Source organism: Tenrec ecaudatus, chromosome X, assembly GCF_050624435.1.
Source record: "Tenrec ecaudatus isolate mTenEca1 chromosome X, mTenEca1.hap1, whole genome shotgun sequence".
NCBI classification, from domain to species: domain Eukaryota; kingdom Metazoa; phylum Chordata; class Mammalia; order Afrosoricida; family Tenrecidae; genus Tenrec; species Tenrec ecaudatus.
This window is the reverse complement of record NC_134548.1, coordinates 91,735,950-91,759,191: the sequence shown is the minus strand read 5'-3', so window position 1 is coordinate 91,759,191 and position 23,242 is coordinate 91,735,950. Positions and strand designations below refer to the sequence as shown.

At 36.7% G+C, this 23,242-nt stretch overlaps 1 protein-coding gene across 1 annotated transcript in view; it reads right to left on the bottom strand.

The window, feature by feature from the left end:
• DACH2 (dachshund family transcription factor 2) overlaps positions 1-23,242 on the bottom strand; it is a 792,597-nt gene that overhangs the window by 522,694 nt on the left and 246,661 nt on the right. The window contains exon 2 of the mRNA XM_075538394.1: positions 2,639-2,677. Coding sequence (XP_075394509.1) covers positions 2,639-2,677 — 39 coding nt within the window. The remainder of the gene's footprint in view (positions 1-2,638; positions 2,678-23,242) is intronic.

Genomic DNA, 23,242 nt, shown 5'->3' with positions numbered 1-23,242 from the left:
CCTCCACTATTTATTTTGATCTCGCATTTCCTTTATCAGCTTGAACGCAGAAGGCATTAGAGTTTGCAACTGTCCTAGTTCCTCTGTAGCTTATGTGAGTGAATCAGTGCATACACTGACAATAATCATGAAATGTTCTCATATTGCAGTAAATGTATAACCCATTCCATACACGCACAGTGAGGCTTGTTAAAATACATGTGTGTGGGGAGGGAACAGAAATGAAAGATTATGGAATTTTTCTACAAACTTTTAGAAAGCTCCTTATAGGGTCACAAGGAAGAGACCAGCCAGTCTGTGTGCAGTATAGCACCGACAAGATATAAAACTTTCCTCTTGTTCTTTAATGTGTCTTTCCCACACGACCATGAGTCCAAATCTACACTTCAAATCTGACCAGACCAGAGCATGTACACTGGTATGGTTAAGAGCTTGCAACACAGGGAATTCAGGACAGATAAACACCTCAGGGCCAATAATGAGAGTAGTGATATCACAAGGGTAGGGAGAAAGTGGGGATGCAAGGGGGAACTGATCACAATTATGGACATATAACCCTTTCCTCCAAGGTGGATGAACCACAGAAATGTGAGTGAAGGGAGACAGTGGTCAGTGTAAGACAGGAAAAAAATATAAATTATCAAAGGATCATAAGAAAGGGAGAGTGGAGGAGGGAGGGGAAAAATGATGACCTGATACCAAGGTCTCAAGTAGAAAGAAAATGTTTTGAAAATGATGATGGAAACATATGTACAAATGTGCTTGACACAATGGACTTATGAATGTATGGATTGTGATAAGAGCTTTAAGAGCCCCCAATTAAATGATTTTTTAAAAGAATAAATATGATCTAAAATTGATTGTGGTAAAAAGAATCAAATGAAAACGATAACTTTTCTATTAAACCTACTAATAAGGATGTATGTTCTTGTAAAAAATAAATATTTTGCTATAAGCTCTATGTTTAGTTAAAAAGTAAGTTGATATCTATTTACATGTTGTGTTGTGGAAAAATTAAACAAAAGCAACTTTCAAATGCTGAATTAAACTGCATTCATATACAATCAAAAACACTTTCAATATTCCAAAGCTATAATCAAACTCACCATGTACAGTTTTTCCAATTAAACCCATCCATTCAGAAATCACATAGATTTTAATCGCCCTAGCACTAAGATCATCATCAGATAGACAGTTTAGCCGTAAGGAGGAACCACCAATGCTTCAGATTACTTATATGTTATTTAGTGTCCATGAGAGTTGAGACTTATTTCAGTACAAAGAATACCCCAGATATCTGAAACACCACCATCATGCTTTTCATTTTCTATGTTGAAAACAGTATATATGACATGGTGTGGCCGACATCGTCCTCAAAGTCCTATGACATTTTTCCTTGTGGAAAATTTTAGATAAAACATGCATCAAAAGCACCTCTGAACCGAAGGTCTGTGGGAATATGTCAGGGTGGCCAATAGCTCTCGGGGTATTTCCCAGGATTCAAACGACATTGCACTCACTGGCCTGTGACCTTCCTACATCCCACTTCACCTTTCTGCATCATCAGACATCAGACCCATGGACTTGAGTAGGCCTGGGCTGGGCTGGGTGCCTTCTTGAAATAAAGCTCTTTCTCATACATGAAAAAGAGCACCTATGAAGAAAGAGGGGTACAGTCACCAAAGGGGTGACTTAACCAAGAACGGTGTGAGGAAAATAAGAGAGACACTAATATCAGCAAATGCCAAACTCACTTTAGGATCATGAGTTGCCTTTCTTTCCCTCTGCCTGTCTGAAGTCATGCCCATCATTCTCCCCATTACAGCCAAAAAAGTATGAAGACTGAAGCAATATGTACCTCTGAGTGCAAATTAACTGATACTTTCATCTATATTTTAGGTTTCAGTGTACAACTTCTTAGATTTTCTAGTAAGAATAAATATGTAATTTTAAAATAAAAAGAACTACCAAATATTTTTGGATAACATACTTCATAAATATGTCTGTAACTAATGTGTAAAAGAGCTTCAGATTTGGAGTTATCTTTCCCAATATTACTGTAGCACATTTAATAACCTACACTGCTCTGCAAAAATTAATGTACCTTCAGAAGCATTTCAAGGCAAGAAGCAGGTAGGTGGTTATCTGAATAACATTCCCATTAGTTTACATAGATGTCTTGGTTTTTGTGCGTGACCCTTACTCAACTGCCACTCACTTGGCAATCTTTCTTTAAATACTATTTTAGTCTCGAACAGGAAAGCCTCTTCCCACTTCATGGCCTTGCGATTTTTTTCGCAGCTCATAGATATAAATTATTTCTAATTGCCAATAGTGAAATCATTTAGTCCCCACTTAACTCAAACTCTCAGATAGATAGTACTACTCAGACAGATCATTCTACTCAGACAGGTAGTTCTACTCAGATGTCCAGGTCTAAGGAGCTGTATGGATACTATTAATAATTACAGATAAAGCAAGAGTTGACATTTTCTTATGAAAATATAAAATGATTCTGTCGTTCGACCTTCATAAATACAACACAGCGAACAAAATCATTGAAGTCTGGATGAAACTGTACTAGTTTCAGGATATTCCCGGGAACTTGATTTTTTTAAGAAAATAAATACATAAATACCTGTTAACAGCTTGTTTTCTTGTCATTTGCCTCTTCCTTCTAAAAGGAGAGTGTAGCAAAAAATAAATGAATAAAAGTGGTTAATTGAGAGTTCTTGTTAATTAACATCCAATTAATCAAGGCTTTATTATATTTCTCACACACATAAATTCAGAAAAAAAATTTTTTAGATAAGTTACACAAAAAGAAACACTAGCTGGGAAGAGCTCAAAGAAGTCAGAAAACCTAAATTGCTATTAATGTATTAAACACACATTTCTGGTCTAGTCCCCATTGAGTAAAGAGTAATGTAAACATGGCATGTGGTTCAGGGTTTTTCTATATATGAAGGTAAGCAAATAAGGTTATAGATTTCCATTGACTAAAATGGCTTCAGGTCATAACCATCCCAAATACAGACTCAGCAATATCCTTGCTGTTTCTCTCAAGATCCTTCCTTCCCATCCCATTGGTTTTTCCAATATTGGGGTGGGAGTGGGGAATGTTCTCTCTGAATCCCCTTTGTCTATTTTTCATATAGAAAATAAGATGATGAAAGTAAGCCAATATCAATGTCAAAGCATAATTCCTTAAACACGGAACCATTAATCACAAAACTCACGATAGACTTATCCCTAATGAAAACTGGACTATAATATCTTTTCCACAAGAATTATGCATGTACACATGTATACAATACACAGACCTACATACACACATACAATCATAGACATATTCACATTTGGGAAATGGAACTAATAAAATAATCAGTAAAGTTCTAAATAATTAGCTTAACTAAAAAATGACATTTTTTTCTGCAGTACAATATTATAAGCCAGCATTCTAAAATCCTTTAGTGTAGACAAACAAATCTAAAATTACATGCTAAACATGTATTTTTTTTGTTAGGTATCAGGGAGCAGGCTACAACTCATAGTGACCCAATGTACAAATGTACAATGTAAAATGAACAAAATGTCCAGTCCTGGGTCATCCTCATAAATGTTCTTATATCTGAACTCATTTTTGAAGCCATTATTTCAATTCACCTTCTTGATGGTCTTCCTGGTTTTTGAAGACCTACTTTATCAAGCATGTTGTCCTCTCCCAAGAACTTGAGACAAAAATCTTGCCATCTTCACTCCTAAGGAACATTCTTTGTGTACTTCTTCGAAGATTCATTTGTTTGTTCTTCTGGAAGTACTTTGTACTTTTGATACTATTTTCCAACACCATATTTCAAATCCATAAACCCTTCTAGGTTTTCCTTTTTATTTTCCAGCTTTATATAATTAAACACTGATTTAAAATACTATAGCTTGAGTCCGATACAGGTTAGACCTCAAAGAGACATCCTTATACTTCAACATTTTACATAGCTCTTGCGCAGCAGATTTGCCTGATTCAATACCTTTCATTTTTTATTAACTATTGTTCCATGGATATTTATTATGGATCGAAGCAAAATGACTTCCTGACAATTTTGTTCTTTTCTCTGCTTATCATTACGTTATCTGTTGGTCCCATTGTGAACATTTCCTTTACTTTTTATCATGTTGTAATCCACACCGAAGGCCATACTTTTTGATCTTCATCAGCAAGTGCTTCAAGTTCGCCTCATTTTCAGCAAGCAAGATTATGATACCTGAATATACAAGATTGTTAATAAACTTTTCTCTCATTCTCCTGCTGGCTTCTGCTTCATATAGTCCTGCTTCTCAAATTATTTGCTCAGCATAGAGTTCGAATCAGTATGGTAAAATGATATGGCACTGACACACCACTCCAATTTTAAACCATCAAGTACTCCCTTGTTTGGTTTGAACAGTTTCTTGGTTTATGGACAGGTTCCACATGCGCACAGAGAATTTTTCTGGAATTCCCATTCTTCTCAGTGATATCCATAGTGTGTTATGAACTACACAATCATATTATTTTGCATAGTCAATGAAACCCAATTAAGCATGTTTCTAATAGCCCATGCCTTCCAGCCAAGATCCATCAGATGTCAGCAATGATATTCCTTGTTCCACATCTTCTGAATACAACTTCAATTTGTTCTAGTTATGTGTTGATGTACTGCTGAAAACTGTTGTTGACTGATGTTCAGCAAAATTTAACGTGTGATATTAATGACATCGCTCCTTAATTCCCACATTCTGTTGGTTCACTTGTCTTAGGAATAGTTATAAATATGGATCTCTTCCATTCAGGTGACCAGATAGCTGAGCTGCCTTCCAAATTTCTGAGCATAGATAAGAGAGTACTTCAAATGCTTCATCAGCTTGTTGAAACATTTCAATTGGTAGTCGAACAACTCCTGGAACCAGTTTTTCATACCTATTTTTTCAGTTTTTGTTTTTACTTGTTATTACTAATGTGGTTCCTATTTTACTTATATGCTTAGAAGAAACTGCTTCCCTGCTTAAACACAGGCAAACCGATGTATAAATAAATGAAAACCACAAGCATAAATATAGAAGTAAATGTGTGTTTTCTCACTCTTTGCTTTTGTTCCTTTGTTCTTTCTTTTAACTATTTAATATTGCTTTATCGTTTACTCACCCAACCTGCATTAAAGATTACAGTTTTAAAATATAAACCGTATTCACACCAACCATGTCTCTGTATCTGGAGATCATTTTTCCTCTTAAAAAATTAAGCTTTTAAAACTGAACAGAATGATGTTGTCTGCCACTGCCTTTTTGCAATTATACTATGCTAAACCAATCTTTTACAATTTCTATGAAATAGATTTAATTGTTTATTTACATTTAGAATGGGAAATTACTTACTGAAAAATTCTTGCTAGAATTATTTTATAACTGCGCTAATGTCTGTGAGCTAACAATTTGTTATTTATTAAGAATTTGAAACCTTCTTACATAATTAGAAATTTAGCTTGAATTTTTACAATTTTCTCAATTACATGTTATATACTCTTGTCTAACATGAGAAATGCATTTTGTAGTACTGTCTAACTAACTAAATCTCTAGGACTTTGTGTACTACAAGTAAGATACATTTTATTTTAACATTCTACCTAAAATGTTGCTCTGCAATTCTAAATTTGTTCCTCTTGTGATGTCAATTAATTTAATTTATACTTCCTTGTGCAGATTTTGGATATAACCCTGTTACAGACAGCATTTTACTTCAAGTTAGATGTCGAAATGCTTTTTTAAATAATGTAATCATTTTATTGGGAACTCTTACAGACATAATAACATTCAATAGGTCCATCACATCAAGCATTATTGTGTAACTGCTACCATAATCAGTTTCAAACATTTTCTTTCTTCTTGAACTCCTTGATATCAGTTCCTCTTTATGCCCTCCTTTCCTCCCAATCCCCAGAAACCTTTATTTAGTTTTCCCCTATAATGTTTTTGCCATATATTACACAATGCAATATATCTATTCACATAAAATTCTGTTGCTTGAGACCATCACATGCGTTTATACAGTCATCAACACTATCAGCTCTGCCCTCTCTCCTACTCTCTTCCTGTACCCTCCGGGACCCATTACTCTTGTGATTGTTTCTGAAGGGTTATCTAGCTTGGCGTTTACGTACCAAATGATCTTAAATATACAAATTAGCATATGCAAATCTAACATGATTAATGAGTTAAAACAAGTACAAACTATAATAGTAAGAAGAGGGTCTATTAAAGAACTAGAGGATAGCTTTGTGTTTCATCATGTTTTGGTGAGTCCCCAACCATAAAATTACTTTCGTTGCTACTTCATAAATGCAATTTTGCTACAGTTATGAATCGGGAGACCCCTGTGAAAGGGTCATTCAAACCCCAAAGGGTTGTGAGAACAGCTGCTCTAAAGGAATGGGATCAGTGAAAAGATGGTTAAGAATAAATCACATCACTGATGATAATGATCAGATAAAAGCCAAGAATATTTCAAGTAAGGATGAAAATCGAGAAGCCATATGGAAATACCTCAAATAACAGCATTATTGTTTCATCGGGTATTATTTGATATTTTACCTCTTCTGTTGCTCTTATTTAAGTATTACCAAATGAAATTATAAGCTACCTTTTAGTCTATCATTTTGGTATACTTAAAATGGCCATTAGAGAATAATCCCCCACCACTGATTATATCTATCTGCCTCCAATGAAATACAATCAACACAACTATTATTCAAATTTATCCACCAACTATGAAAGCTAGTGCCGAAGACGATGAAGAATTGTACCAACACCTTCAGGTGGAAATAGATCAAGCATTGAACCAAGAGGCACTGATAATTTTAGTGGTGAATAGAATGCAAACATTTGAAACAAAGAGGAAGGATAGCCTTAAGAGGAATGTGAATTTCAGAACACTTCATTGTGCTCATGCAGAACTTGTATATGGATCAAGAAGCAACTATACAAACAGAACAAGGGGATCTATATGATTTCAAATGCAGAACCCTGTGTGTCAGAGTTGTATGCACTCACTATACTGATTCAATCTGTATGCTAAGTACATCATCAGAGAAGTTGGATTACATGCAAAAGAATGGGGCATCGGGATTGAAAGAAAGCTTATTAGCAACCTACAGTATGAAGAGGACAAAACCTTGCTTGCTGGAAGTGAGAAGGACTTGACGCACATGCTGATGAAGATCAAGGACTGCAGCCTTCAGTATGGATAACAACTCAATGTAAAGAAGACCAAAATCCCCACAACTGGACAATGGGCAACATAATGATAAATGGAGAAAATATTTAACTTGCAACATATTTTATCTTACTTATCTCCACAACCAATGTTCACAGAACCAGCACTGGTGCTCAAAGGACACAGAGTAAATATCCTGCACAAGACATCTGTAGAGTGTTGAAGGGCAAAGATGTTACTTTGACGACAAATGTATGTCTCAAGCGAACTATGATATTTTCCATTGCCTCATTTGCATGTGAAAGTTGGATATTGAATTAAGAAGACTGAAAAAGAATTGATGTACTCGCGTTGTGGTGCTGGTGAAGAATATTGAAAGTACCATGGACTGCCTAAAGGACAAACATCTCTATTTGGAAGAAGTAGAGCCAGAGTTTCCCTTAAAGCAAGGGTGGAGAGACTTCATCTTATGTACTCTGGACATGTTGTCGTGAGAGCTCAGTCCTTGGGGGAAGGATATCATGATGCTTGCTAAAGTGAAGGAGCAGTTTAAAGAAGGCGGCCCTCAAAGAGTTGGATTGACAGAATGACTGCAACAAAAGGCTCAAACATAAGAACCAGTGTGAAAACGGCCGAGGATCAGACAGTGCATCATTCTGTCATAACATAGGGCTGCTATTCATCGAAACTGGCTAGAAGGCAACTAATAACAACTTTGTTGCCCTTGGTAGGAATTGTATTAACAGCAAACAACAACTTGTAAATCGGTCTTCCTTACTAAAATTCCCATTGTAGAAAAGAACGGGCTATATTTCTGGTAAACTGTTTTGCTCCATCACATAACACAGATGCTTGCACTTAGGAGGATCCCAGTAAGTGTTAAATGCAATAAGCATTGGCTCATGAAGGAACATTTTACTCATATTCAATTTTTATACTGTAGGGTTATCAAGCTTTTTATTTCAAGAAGCACATCTTGAGAATCGATTTCTACTATGCAGGGTATTGTTAGGCTAGGCTCTCTAGAGGGCCCAAGCAATTGAAGGACATTCATAGAGAGAGGAGAAAGAGAGATTTATTCCAAATAAGTAGAACATAATTGTGGAGTCTGGTAAATCCTAAATGAGATGACAGGCTAGAGCGGTCTCCGGGCTCCTCCAGTGACTGCAGACACTGATAAACTCATAATTGGAAGGTGTGCAGGCTCGCAAGGCCGCAGAATATGGTGAGTCCCAAAATCTTCTGTTCAAAAGGCAGGCTGCTGGCTCATGTCCCAAGGACCACAGGTCAAAGAATGGTAAATTTGATACAGGATTAAGAAGGAGCAAAAGTGCCAGAATGTCCGTGTATATTTAATTTAATGCTTTTGTTCAATATCCCATAATCCAGGATAAAATGTAGATATTGCTTCTGTAGCTCCTCTGGGTCATTCTAATATCTCCTAGGAGCTAATATTTCTTGCCCACTTTGGTAAACTTTGGTTTATGTCATATGTCATATCACAAAATGGAGGATGATTGTATTATATTATAATACATCATTACATTACATTACAGCAATCACTCCAATGGCTGCCAAATTATGTCCTAGATAAGTTGACACATAACAGTAACCATCATAAGGACTGATTTTGAGCTGATTTAAATCATGTCAATGCTACACAGCTTATATAAGAATAGCTAAGTTATTATTTTAGAATCTGATTAAAACGTCTGTGAGTATCCCAAACTGTTCAGAAATAAACTAAATCAGTGAAAATTTTAAAAGCTAGTTTTTTTTGGTAAAATTATTTTGATTTTGCAAAAAGTATTTTAATTACAGCATAATTGCTAAAAGTATTTTAATTGTACCTTAACTTTAATGTTTTAAAATTACAACATAACTTTTATAGTACAGCCCTGATCGTGCCCCTTCAGACTTGTTTTCACTCCCCCAAATCAAAGGATATTTAAAACAAAATTTCAGTTCCTTGAGGATTCAAAAACTGCTGTTTTGATATTATGTAAATTGCATGATACAGAATTAGTCAGGGAATGGTTGCAGTTGGAAAAACCACCTTCAAAACAGTGAAGACCTAGATGTAGGATGCATTAAGTAATAATTTCACATGTTGACTTTTACTTAATAAGAGCTTCTATTATTTTGTAGCAATTATTTTTTACTTACCCTTGTATTGCTGGGAAATGAAAAGAAATGAAATGAAAAGGATTACTGATTTGTCATTCCCTGACTTAATGGCAAAGGCTACTTTGCTATTTAAACGTAAAATAGAAAGCATGTTTTTATCCACTAAGGGACTAGAAGCAGATGCTTAAAATTAGAAATAATTATTTTTCATACACTAGATAGTTGCTCTTTTATATGTTCAAACATCTCGTGTTTGAATAATATCTTACGGTTGTAAAGTTGTACATTTAACAGAGCATATCCTTTCACTAACTAAACAAATGCAAGTATTCTGTGTGCAATAGTGAATTAGAATCATTGTTTCATCTTTATACATGTAAAAGCTGAGACTCAAATTTTAAAATCTAATCTACTGTTCTTCCAGTGGTTGATGATAATTATCTATCTGAATATGCCTTGGATATTCTTTTATGCCTTGCTAATTTCACGATACATCAAACTTAATTGTTGAAAGTTCTCTAAGCATACATAAAACTGTTATCAGAAGGTTTTTGACTGATCCTACAGAGACTACAGTTCTCTCTTCATCCTACACAGCAAATTCAAAGTCAAATTTTTATTTTAAAGAGAATCAACTATGTAAAAGGGGCTCGTGCTATTGAGCTATGGATGTCATCAAATTACCTGACATCAGGAACATTACAATCTAAAAAGAGAGACGTCGTGGACATAAATACTTATATCACTTTTGTTTTCAGTCTGTAAATTACATGTACTACATTGCTTCTTTCTTGACACACAGAAGGCCTCAGCAATAGCTGAGAAATGCATGCTGAGTACATGGGTGGTATAAGCTGAGCACAGTGCAAATTTAGATGAGAACACCCCTCCTACATGCAGGGGTTTTCAGGTTCTTCCTCAGAAGTGGGGAGCCTAGTCCTTCTTCTTGTCTGTTCTTATCCTGGAAGCTCGGCTGAAACCTGTTCACTTTGGGTGAGCTGCTAGCATTTGAAGCTAGAATGTTATAGCTTCCTTTTATCAACAGCACAAAAGACGACTATGCACATAGGCTTCCCCAGATGAAACACACAGACATCAAGTTGACTACAAATGTGTGGAAATATGATGTAAAATCTCAGTATCAGTAGCTAAATCCAGACCAAGAGATGACTGTGGAACAGACCATCAATTGCTCATATGTAAGTTCAGAATAAAGATGAAGAAAATTAAATCAAGTCATCAGGAGCCAAAACATGACTTTGAGTGCATCCCAAATGCATTTCATTAAAATCTCAAGAAAAGAGCAATAGGAAGACATCGAGACCATCATTAATATATGGGTACTTCAGCAAAATGTGTTCAAAAAAGTAGATGGTGCCCGGCTATCAAATAAAATAGTGTATGGTGTCTTAAGGGTTTGTTTCCACACAAGCAGCCATCTAAGTGAGATATCAACTAAGTCCACGTGGAAGAAGCACACCATCATCAGTCACCGAAGGAGAGTAAATCATATAATCTGAAGGCAAAGGAGGGATTAGTATGTGTCACATATTTTTCTGTTTTGCAGTATATGAAACCCAGGATTGATTAACCTATAAAGAGAGCAAATAGAATAATGTTTTTGGATTGGGGGGGGTGCAGTGGGGCAGGGGTAAGTTGGACCTGATGTCAAGGAGTCCAGGGAGGAAAAAATACTTGGAATCCGATTGTGGTAGCAAATTGTACAATATTACTTAGCGTGATTGAAATATATGAATATGTATTCCCTCCCAATTAGTAATAAGTTTTAAAATAATAATAGAAGATTTAAAGACATCATGAATAAGGAAAGCCAATGGTCATTAGAAATATACAAAGAAAGAAAAGTTCAAAGTGGATATCTGAAGAGACTCTGAAACTCACTCTTAATCATAGAGTAGCTAAAGCAAATGGAAGAAAGTCAGAAGTCAAGGAGCTGAGCAGAGAATTTCAAAGGGGAGCACAAGACGACAAAACCAAATATAAGGACATTGGCAAGGACATAGAATTAGAAAACCAAAAAGGAAGAACACAATCTGCATACCTGAAACTGAAAGAACTTTTGAAAATACTCAAGGCTTGAATTGATATTTTGAAACATTCTAGTGGCAAATATTTAATGATGCAGGAAGCATTAAGAGAAGATGGGAAAAATACAGTCCTTGTATCAAAACTAACTAGTTGACAGTCCACCATTTCAGCAGGTAGCATCTGAGCAGAGACAATGGTGCCGAATAATACCGTAAGTCAAGCAGCACTGAGTGTATTAGCCAAAAACATCGCTCTAGGAATTGATGGAATACCAATTGAAGTGCTTCAGAAAGCTTAAAGAGCATTATAAACTCTCACTCTTCTATGCCAGGAAATTTGGAAGACAGCTACCTGGTCAACTGACTGGTAGAGATCCATATTTGTGCTCAAGTCAAAGAACAGTGAGCTAACAGAATGCTCAAGTGAAATTTTAATTGTGTGTGATATCAATGATATTGTTCTATAGTTTGAGCATCTATAATATCTGTAAGATAATCCAACAATAGTTGTAGCAGAACATTGATAGGGAACTGCCAGAAATTCAAACCAATTTCAGAGGAGGACATGGAACAAGGGGTATTACTGCTAATGTTAGATGAATCTTAGCTCATGACAGAGAACACCAGAAATATGTTCACTTGTGTTTCATTGACTATGCAAAGGCATTTGACTGTGTTGACTCTAATAAAGTGTGGATAACCTCAAGAAGAAATGGAATACCAAAACATTTCATTGGGCTCATTCAGAACTTATACAAGGATAAAGAGGTAGTTGTGGAACAGAACAATGGAACACTCTATGGTTTAAAATCAGGAAACATGTGAGTCAAAGCTGTATCTTCTCACCATACTTCTTCAATCTATACTCTGAACAAGTAATCAGAAAAGCTGGATTATATGATGAAGAGTGTGGCATCAGGGTTAGAAGAACGGTTATTAACAACCTGTGATATAAAGATGACCCAACCTTGCTAGCTGAAAATGAGGCGTAATTGAAGCACTTGCTGCTGGAGATCAAGTATCATTGCCTTCAGTCTGCATTACAACTCAATGAATGAAAAACCCAAATCCTCACAACTGGACCAGTAGGTAACATCATGATAAAATCCAGAAAAGTTTGAAGTTATCAAGGATTTGGTCTTACTTGGATCTATAATCAATGTTCATGGAAGCAGTAAAGAGATCCAAAGTCTCACTGCATTGGGTAAAACTGCTGCACAAGACCTCTTCAGTGTATTGAGAAGCAAGGATTTTTCTTTGAGGACTGAGGTGTGCCACTTCCATGTCCTGGTTTTCTCCATTTCATCGTATGCACATGAAATGTGGACATGGAATAAGGAAGACCGAAAAAGAATAGATGCATTTGAATTACGGTGATAAAATAGAATATTGGAAGTACCATAGACTGCTAAATGGATAAAACATCTACATTGGAAGAAGTCCAGCAGGCTCCTTAGAGGCAAGGATGGCAATATTTTGTCTTACACACTTTGGACATATTTTCAGTAGAGACCAGTCCTTGGAGAAGGACAATGCACTTGGTAAAGTGGAAGAGCAGCAAGAAAGAGGAAGGCCCTCGACAAGGAGGCCTGACACAGTGATGGCATCAGTGGACTCAGGCATAGAAGCAATCGTGAGGGTGTGTTTCATGATGGGCATAGGGTCACTGTGGGTCAGAGCTTACTGGATGACCCCAACAATAACAACAATAACCTGGACTGCTCAGTGACAGCATGATGGAAACGAAATTTCATTGGGTTTGAAAAACTGATAGGTTTTGAGCAGGAAACCTGAAAGAGGAAAACAATACTTTAGGAAGTTCAAACGATCAGAATATCCTTAATGAGTTTTGCTTTGTTTTTTTAATTAGAGATGAAGAGGTCAGTGGGGAAAATATTTCAATGTCTTCAATACTATATGATCAAATTGTTGGGTATGAGAATCATATGAAACAGAAATTCAAAAATCAGCAGCAATATGGAGTAATACTTAAAGTTGACATGGGAACACAGTTCAAAGGGGAGCAAAGGATAAGATAGTTTCCATAAAAATTAGATTTTCCTCTTTGAAACCAAGTTATAAGTGAACTTTTGAACAACAGCCAATTCAGTGTCAATAGCATGTTTTAGTTACCTGGTGCTGTTGCAACTGAAATGGATGTTTCACAAGTGGAAGGCTTTAACAGCAATTTATTTTCCCACAGTTTCGACGTTCATATTCAGGGTTCTGCCTCTAAGAAAAGGCTTTCTCTCTCTCTTAGCACCACAGAAAAGTTCTGATCTTTTTACCTTCTGCTCCTGCATGAGCTTCATGTGGCTTGGCATTTCTTTTCTATGTATGCTTGCTTGTATGACTTCTTTTAAATCTTAAATGGGACATATTCCTTCTGTATTGCAGAGAATTACTGACTAAAACTTTTTCAGATACTTAGCTTCATGGAGGAAAATCAGTAGAGAATCATTTTGTGCATGTGCAAGCAGAAGATGAATTTGAAAGGCTGAAAAATTCACATGCTTGTTTTACCAAGTTTCTCTACTGAAATATTTGCATCTCTTTAAAAATAATCTGTATTGTAATAAAAATAATGTTGACATTATATCTATATTCATATATTGAAGTTAGTTTATCCTATTTTAAATTAAATTGTTTTCTTTTTTTTTTAAATTAAATCGTTTTCAATCTTCGCTCTTGAAAGGTTAAATAAACTCAGAATTCTAGCCTGTCTTCTCATTTCATACCTTGTAGTCCTAAACTCACTCCAACTGCCCCTTTCAAGTGCTGTATATAGTTAAAATATGGTGGACTTATAGGAGGGTTATCATCTCATCACAAATCCTGTAATATTCTATGTAATTTTTAAAAGTATGTGTGCTTTCTCCAAAAGTAAAAAATAGGGCTATTACTCATCAAAAAGCCATGGTTATTTTTAATCTCTCATCCATGCAGTTAGTTCTATCTTGGACTTCCTGATTAGAAAATTTCTATAAATAGAGAGAATATAATAGTCTGCTGAGCAAGCACATTAAGAAAAATATGCCACTTTTACTGCTGCTTACTATCCCACTTCACCCTCCTTAGATAAAATTAATAGACTATAACAACATGTGCATCTACATCTCTTCCTTGGTAACATCACATTACCTAACTCAATGAGACACTATTGATTTTAAGCATTTAAGATGAAAACAACTATAAAAATGATTGAACTATGAAATGATATATGTATTAACTTTCAATTTAAAAAAAGAAAACTATAAATAAAGCCCATGGCTAATGAATATCTGCTTGCAGTACACAGCCAACACCACTATACCCCCACCCAAAAAAGCATATGAAAGCACCTAAAAACAATGTAGTAAAAAGGTGGTTGTGATAAAAATACAAAGGGTGCAATGCTCTATCACTTATGTTAGTGGTGAATAAGTTAGTAAATTTCATTAAAATACTTAAGTCATTTCAAATAATATGCTAATATTTACATTAATCTTGATTACTTTAACATTTTAATTCTATATAAATATAGACTGAGTTCCTTCTACTGCTCTTACGGCACCTTTGACCTGAGAAGCCCTGGTGGCAATTGGCTATTAACTGCAAGGTCCTCAGTCCATAACCACCAGCAGATCTGTAGAAGAGGTCGGCTTTCTAATCCCTTTTAAATACACTCTCAGCAACTCACAGGGGCAGTCTGTCCAGTCCTATAGGGTCACTATGACTCGCATTAATTTGATGTCAGTGAGCTTGGTTTTTTTATTTTCTGTTATCTTTTCTTCCCGCAGTAGCCCCCTATTGTTGAAGAACAAAATCTAACTACTAATATCCCTCTGAATAGCCAGATCAGCCATAACACTTTAAAACATTTTAGTGACCTATTTAGAAGACAGGTATTTGACCAAAAAAATAAAAGGAGGAATCAATATGTCTTGGAAGAGGTAGAGCATTCCTTAGACCCAAGGATGGGCATGTTGTCAGAAGAGAACAATCCCTCAAGGACGTCATGCTTGGTAAAGTGGAGGAGGAGCGGAAAAGAAGGCCTTCAGTGACATCGATTGACACCATGGCTCAGGCATAGGACTAACAGTAAGGATGGCGCAGGACCATGCAGCGTTTCTCTCTGTTGTATATAGGGTCTCCAGTTGTTGGAACGGACTCAATGGCACCTAATAAACAGCATCTTGAGTGTTTAAATTAATAGTGGGTCGTTGTTGATTCCATTTGGACGAGCCCTTTGCATTGTTATCTGAATTTACTCTTGCCACTTCATATCAATTTTAGAGGTTACTTCCGTCACGGCCTTCTCAAACAATGCATAAATACTTTCTTTAGGCAAGTATCATTGTTAGCTGCTGTTGGGTTATTTTGACTCATCGTGAGTCCCGCCCCATTCTCACAATCCTGGTTATGTTTGCACCCAGTGAGGCCGCCACTTTAGCAGTCCCTCTCCTGGATGGTCTTCCTTCTTTTCTCGGATGCTCAACTTTACCAAGTATGATGTCCTTTTCCAGGAACTGGTCTCTCATGGCCACATGCCTACCGTACTTTAGATAAAATCTTGCTTTCTTCACTTCAAAGGAGCATACTTTCTGTACTTCTTCTGAGAGAGATTTATTTGGGTTCTTTTTGGCAGTACAGGGTACTTTTGATACATTTTGCCAACACCGTAATTCAAATCCATCAATTCTTCTATGATCTTCCTTTATATTGTGAAACTTCATATGTACATGTGGTGACTAAAAATACTATAGTTTGTGTCAGGTGCAGTTTAGTCTTCAAAATGACACCCTTGCAGTAGATTTACCTAATGCAATACATTTTTTTAAATTCCCAATTAGTGTTCCATGAGCATTGACTGTAGATCCAAGCAAATTAAAATTCCTGACAACCTCAAATTTTTCAGTTTATCATTATTCTGTCTTCTGGTCCAGATGTGAGGATTTTGGTTTTCCTTTCATTAAACTGTAATCTCCACTGAAGGATGTAATCTTTGATCATCAGCAGCAAGTGCTTCAAGCCCTATTCACTTTCAGCCAGCAAGCTTGTGTCATCTGCATATCCCACTTTCCTCCAGTCCTGATGCTGACTTCTTGATACAGCCCAGTTTCTCATATTATTTGTTCAGCAAACAAATTGAATAATTATATCATGGGAAAGGACACTGACACAAACCTTTCCTGATTTTAAATTATGCAGCATTTACTTATTCTGATTGAACAACTTCCTCTTGGTCTCTACAGGTTACACAACGTGTTCTGGGATTACTATTGTTCACAATTATATCCATAGATTTTTATGATACACCAACAAATAGCTTTATGTAGTCAATAAAACACAAGTAAACTTCTTGCTAGTATTCTCTGCTTTCAGCCACAATCCATCTGATATCAGCAGTCACATCCAGTTCTATTTCTCTTTCTGAATTTGAATTGATTTTCTAGCAGCTCCTTTTTAATATATTGCATCATTCCATTTTTAATTTATGCAGCAAAATTTACTTTTATGTGTTATTAATGATATTATTGGATAATTTCAGAATTCTGTTGGAATGGTAATTCTTGGAATGATAATAAATCCATATTTGATCTCTTCCAATCAGCGGACCAGGTAGCTGTCTTTCAAAATTCGTGACAGACAAGTAAGCGCTTCCAGTGCTCATAGTTTCACATATCTATAGGTATATGTCTCTCTGGTTTACCATGGAGAACATTAACAATCCTCCCCCTGGGGTTTCACTTCCACAGCCATCAATTCAATAATGGTTCTTAGCAACTGTATAGGGAATGGTATAACTGCCTCTGGGAGTCTCCTAGCCTGCAAATCTTCAAAGATGTAGAAAGCCTCATACTTCCCTTCTGGAACTAGTTGGCTATTTTGAACTACTGACCTTTTGGGTAGGAGCACAATGTATAAACACTATAGTATCATGAGTTTAGCCAATAATATAGAATTTAAAACACTGTTGTTAAAAGGAAATTTTACAAGCATAGGGCAACTATGAATCACAATACATGAATGGCTGACTTGTACAGATTAAACTAGTAAGTTAGTAGACAACATTTAAACAAACAAAGAGCCTGGTGATAGAACACCTTTCAATAATATTCATTCACAGCCACAGAGCCATACCTGCCATATCAATACATGTCATAAGGAAGCAAAGAGGGTATTAAAAATAGTAAATACGTGGTAGTTCAAAGCCATTAGCCATTGGTAACTCTTAAGGCAAGAGATTCAAACCAAAGATATTCTTGATGTCATCCCACAACTTGTCAGGACTTCTGTTATGAGTGTTCAATGTGCCATATCTGTAACTGAGTTATCAAAATTCAGTGGGGTGTACCCAAGCTCATATATTGGCTTTCATGGGTTTGTTTTAATCATCAACTTTAAACTGAACTTATATGTGGGCATTTGATAGTCCTTTCTATCATTGACCTCTGACTTCAGTTTGACTGGTAATATGGGGCTTGTCCGTTGCTTCTTCCCACAAATATAGTCTATTTGATTCCAGTACATTGCATCTGGCAAGGTCCAAGTGCACAGTCGTCATTTATGTTGTTAAAAAGAAGTATTTGCACTGAAGAACTTGTTGGTCTTCCAAAAAGACTATCACATGATCGCCAACTTTTTCTATCACCATGAACATATTTTCCAACTACTGTATTTTCCCCTTTGTTTCCAAATTTTGCATTCTGATCAATAATGATTATCAATGCATCTTGACTGCATGTTTCATTGATTCAAATAGTACTGCATGTATATTTCATCTGTTTCAAGATATGCTCCCTAACATCCAAAACTTCAACAAAGATACATTTTATCCAAAGAATTCACCAGCAGTTCTGCCTTAGAATTTTTAGGAAAAGTAACTCTAGCTCTTATTTTGATGCAAACAAAATTAAAAGTAATAAATTAAAGAACAACAGGAAGAAAGGAAAGAAGAAAGAAATTCAATTTAATTGCATGCATTTGAATCATTAGTAGAAATTATTTGATATTCTCCAGCATAGATTGTGAATCCTTCCTATGCATATTATGGTTTTCTTATTGTCTGTGTAGTCATCCCCTTTTTACAATTCCACAGTATTTCATTCTTTCCCTTGCACACTATATAAAGGGCAACACTGCCTCTATTAAAAATAAAGGGATCTGTAGCAGTGTCCATGTTCTGATCTAATCCGATTTGTAAGGTAGAACTGAGATCATAATAGTGGGGGGAAAGGAAGCACCAAAGAAGTAAAGTTGTATGTTTCATCTCTGCTATACTACACCCTGATTGGTTCATCTCTTCCCTGTGGCCCCTTAATAAAGGGATGTCCAAATTGACTACAGATGGGCATTGGGTCTTCACTGTATGCTTCCCCACTTCACATTGTGTATGGCTTTATTCTGGGTCTTAGACGCCTGATACCTGTTCCCATCGACACCTCAGGATGACACAGGCTGGTGTGCTCCTTCCATGTGGGATTTGTTGCTTCTCAGCTAGATGGTCGCTTGTTTATATTCAAGCCTTTAAGACCCCAGATGCTATATCTTTTGATAGCAAGGCACCAACAGCTTTCTTCACCACATTTGCTTATGCACCCATTTTGTCTTCATTGACCATGTCAGGAAGGTGAGCATCACAGAATGCCTGATTATTAGAACAGTGTTCTTCTGTTGAAGGAGTACTTGGAGCCCGTATTACAGGGAATCTGGGATTAGATAAACCCTTCAGGACCAATAAGGTGAGTAGATATACCAGGAAGATTAGGGGAGGGTGGTATACAAACAGGAAATCGATCACAAAGAGCAATCTGTAACCCCCTCCCAGGGGGACGAACAATGGAAAAGTGTGTGAGGGGCAACAGAGGACAATGTAAGAAATGAAATTGATCATCTATAACTTATCAAGGGTTCATGAGGGAAGGTGAGCAGGGGAGGAAGAGGGGAGAAATGGGTAGGTGACATCAGGGGCTCAAGTGGGAAGAGAATGTTTTGAAAATGATGATGGCAGCATATGTGCAAATGTGCTTGACACAATGGATGAATGTATGGATTGTGATAAGAGATGTAAGAGCCCCTAATAAAAGTATTTTAAAAAGAAAGAGATTTGAAACTGCCTCCTCTTTCCTCCAGGGCAATTAGACCATCCTTGGTGGGGTTTTGTTGATGTTTATTGGTTTGTTTTTCCTTCTACTCATTGTAGTAATACGATATAACCTCCTTAGTCTTTTACACTGCTTACCTCTGAGACTCTTGGTCTTAAAGTGATAATAAATTTATAAGCATCTTTGTATCTGTGAATGCCCCCTCTAAATTTCAGATCAAGTGGCAAAGACAGATCAACCAGTTATTTCTGAGGTTGCATTTGCAATAAGCAACAATATATTTCTTCTATGCTATCAAGTAACATGTACTTATTACATCAGATGCATCATTTACTCATTACAATAGGGGGGGTAAAAGTAGGCAAACAAAAAAATAGAGCAGAAAAATCAAAAGCAATGTCCTTTAACAGAGGAAGAGAGGTCTTAAATTTTTTCGTACATAAATCGTAAAGCATTGAGGGGATGGTGAAAAAAAAAGCTGAAAGACGTTCAATGCCTTCCCTTTTAAAATCACCATTTTTAAAGCTTTGCCACAGGAAAAACCTAATATTTGAATAATCTTTGAGCACCAAAAACTGAAATTTATTTACAACATAAGGGTTGATGTTTCCAAATTGAATAGTTTTTCATATTTACCAAGTACTATTTATAATTAAAGATTTTCACCTGCTGAACATGTTTATTAAATGTAAATCTCTATGCAATGTATATTAGTACCATCCAAAGAAAGACCAGATTAACACCAGTGCTCATTATTTTCCTGAACTAGTTTTCAGAAGAAACAGATAACTTTAGAATTAACTGCTAACATTACATTTCAAATTTGGTCTCTGTTGAAAAATAAAAGACTAACATAAGTATTCGTGTATATTTAAAATTAAGTATAAGCATAAAAATATTTTAAATCAGTTCTAATATGCTTTTGGCAGTAGTTTGAATATTATAATTAAACATTTGTAGGCAAAGCGCATATCAAATTTACAATACACTACAATACCAAATCTATATGACAGTATCAAAAGGACCAAATTATTTTAATGCTAATTATACCATATTTTAATGAAAACTTTTAAAGTATACGTTTGTGTGTAGATTTGCATTCTATAAACAATTCTATAAACGAGAGATACTTAAAATATATAAGTTTATGCTTTTCACTTACATGAAGCAATTAGAATGAAATTGAAATGTCTAAAAGATTAACATTTTTTCTATTAATGTTAATCACATGATCTGTTTTACCAATTCCTCCACATTACCTATGCTTTCATTGTACATCTCCTGTATTTTTAAATTTTTTAACTTATCTATATTTAATCATCTTAAATTTACTTTTCTCTTTTAGTGCTATTAACTAAACTTTATCTTTACACTTTAACCATTCTTAAATTTTCATTTTTTGTATCTGCACGTGCATAATATATACTTGTAGATATGTGCACATACTAATTATCTGCAGTATAAAAGAAGTATACCATGCTTAACATTTTTAAGTTTTTTATTTCTATAAATTTATATAACATTGCAAATATTCTTGTATCTAAGAACTAATAATTATAATGTTCCTGAAGGGCATATGAACGCCCATGTATCTTGATAGATAGCTAGCAAATAAAACCCCTCAACACGTCATTTATTTGTGAAGCTACTTTATTTTACTGAAAAGGAGAGTATTAATATAAAGGATGAAAATACCACTATTACTAGACAAAGTGAAACACCATCAAGTCTCTTGCAAGGCATACCCTGTTAGAAACATTTTTTCAATGATTTGGAATTCTCTTCCTGAGGCATTAGGATCAATTATGAAATAAGATTATCCAATAATGCAAAGCGCAGAGGAATCACAAAGAGACTGGACCATACGCCGGCTCCAACCAGAATTAGTCCGATCTCCACCATCGAAGGGAGTTCCACAGAAAATGAAAATAGATCGTCTGGTGAGGGAAAGGAACTGACCTACCACACCACACCCAGAAGGAAGCTGAAGCAAAGGAATGAGGAAGAACGGAGCGGAGCACACCTGGGCCCACCGAGCTCAGAGGACAATAGTCCAGTTTGAAGGGCCCGATGTACAGAAAGGACCATACAGCGGGCCCCATGGTGAGATGCGACATCCTGCACCGACACATGGCCCTACATGGGACAGCACCTGAGACACAGTGGGGGATGTGCGACCGAGCTGACCCCACCACACTGAGACAAACACTGGGGGCGTGCAATGGAGCGGCAGGGGAAGCAGAGAAAAGAGCTCCTGAGGGAGTAAAAAGGATGGACTTTGGGGCCAGGACACGGCACCCCACAAGACTCGTCTGGAAAACACTCCTAAAGGTCAACAAACAGACCTCGAACTACTAACAGTCTTTTTTTTTTTCTTTTTTCTCTTCTTTTAAATTTTGTATGTCAGTGGCTTTTCTGTTAGTTAGCTTGTCAGAGTTGCTGCCATTGGCGTCATGTTCTTATGTGCCTCTTTGGTGCTGTCAAAGCCATCCGCATTTTTATGCACATATTACTATATCTGCAGGTCCACCTAGATAAGATAGGCTGGACAAACAATGTGAGAAGGAAATAACGGGACCAATGGTCTCGGAGGGACATGAGAGTGTGGGAGGTAGGGGAAGGGAAGAGGTGTTAGCCAACCCAGGGACAGAGGAACAACGAGTGGTTCAAAACCAGTGGAGAGAGGGGATGGGAGGACTGGTAGGGAGTGACCAAGGGCAAGGTAACTGAGAGGAATTACTGAAACCAGAATGAAGGCTGAACATGGTAGTGGGACAGGAGGAAAGCGTAAAGAAATACAGGAAAGGAGTAGGAGGCAAAGGGCATATAGAGAAGCCTAAATACAGGCATGTACATATGTAAATATATTTATGATTATGGGGGAAATAGACCTATGTGAATATATTTATAGGTTTAGTACTAGGGTAGCAGGTGGACATCGGGCCTCCTCCAGTGCATTCCGTCAATACAAGAGCACCTTGCTCAGCAAAACTGTCATTTCATGATACCCACCTTCCCAACATGATCGCTGAAGACAGAAGTGTGCATAAGCAAATGTGGTGAAGAAAGCTGGTGGTGCCCAGGTATCAAAAGATATAATGTCTGGGGTCATAAAGGCTTGAAGACAAACAAGCGGCCATCTAGCTCAGAAGCAACAAAGCCCACAGAGAAGAAGCACATGGCCTAAGTGAACACGGGGTGTTGAACGGACCAGGTAGCAGACACCAAAGAACAAAAACCATCATTGTGTGATCACCTTACCCACATAACGCTGAAGATGAATGTGTGCGTACGCAAGTGTGGTGAGGAAGGCTGATGGTGTCCAGTTGTCGAGAGATATAGCGTCTGGGGACTTAAAGGCTTGAAAGTAAACACGCTGCGATCTAGCCCAGAGCAACAAAGCCCACATGGAAGCAGCACACCAAAATGGGTGATCATGAAGGGCCGAGGGGACCAGGTTTCAAGCACCAAAGGCTGGGGGGGGGGTGATATCATATAACTGTCAATGAGGGGACCACGTGATGGGGACCCAATACCCATCTGTAGACAGCTGGACATCCCTTGCAGAGGGGTAGAGGGGAGGAGATGAGTCACTCAGGGCTCAGTGTAGCAATAATGAAACTCACAACCTTCCTCTAGTTCTTAAACGCTTCCTCCCCCCAACTATCATGATCCCAATTCTACTTTACAAACCTGGTTAGACCATAAGATGCACAGCGGTACAGATGGGAACT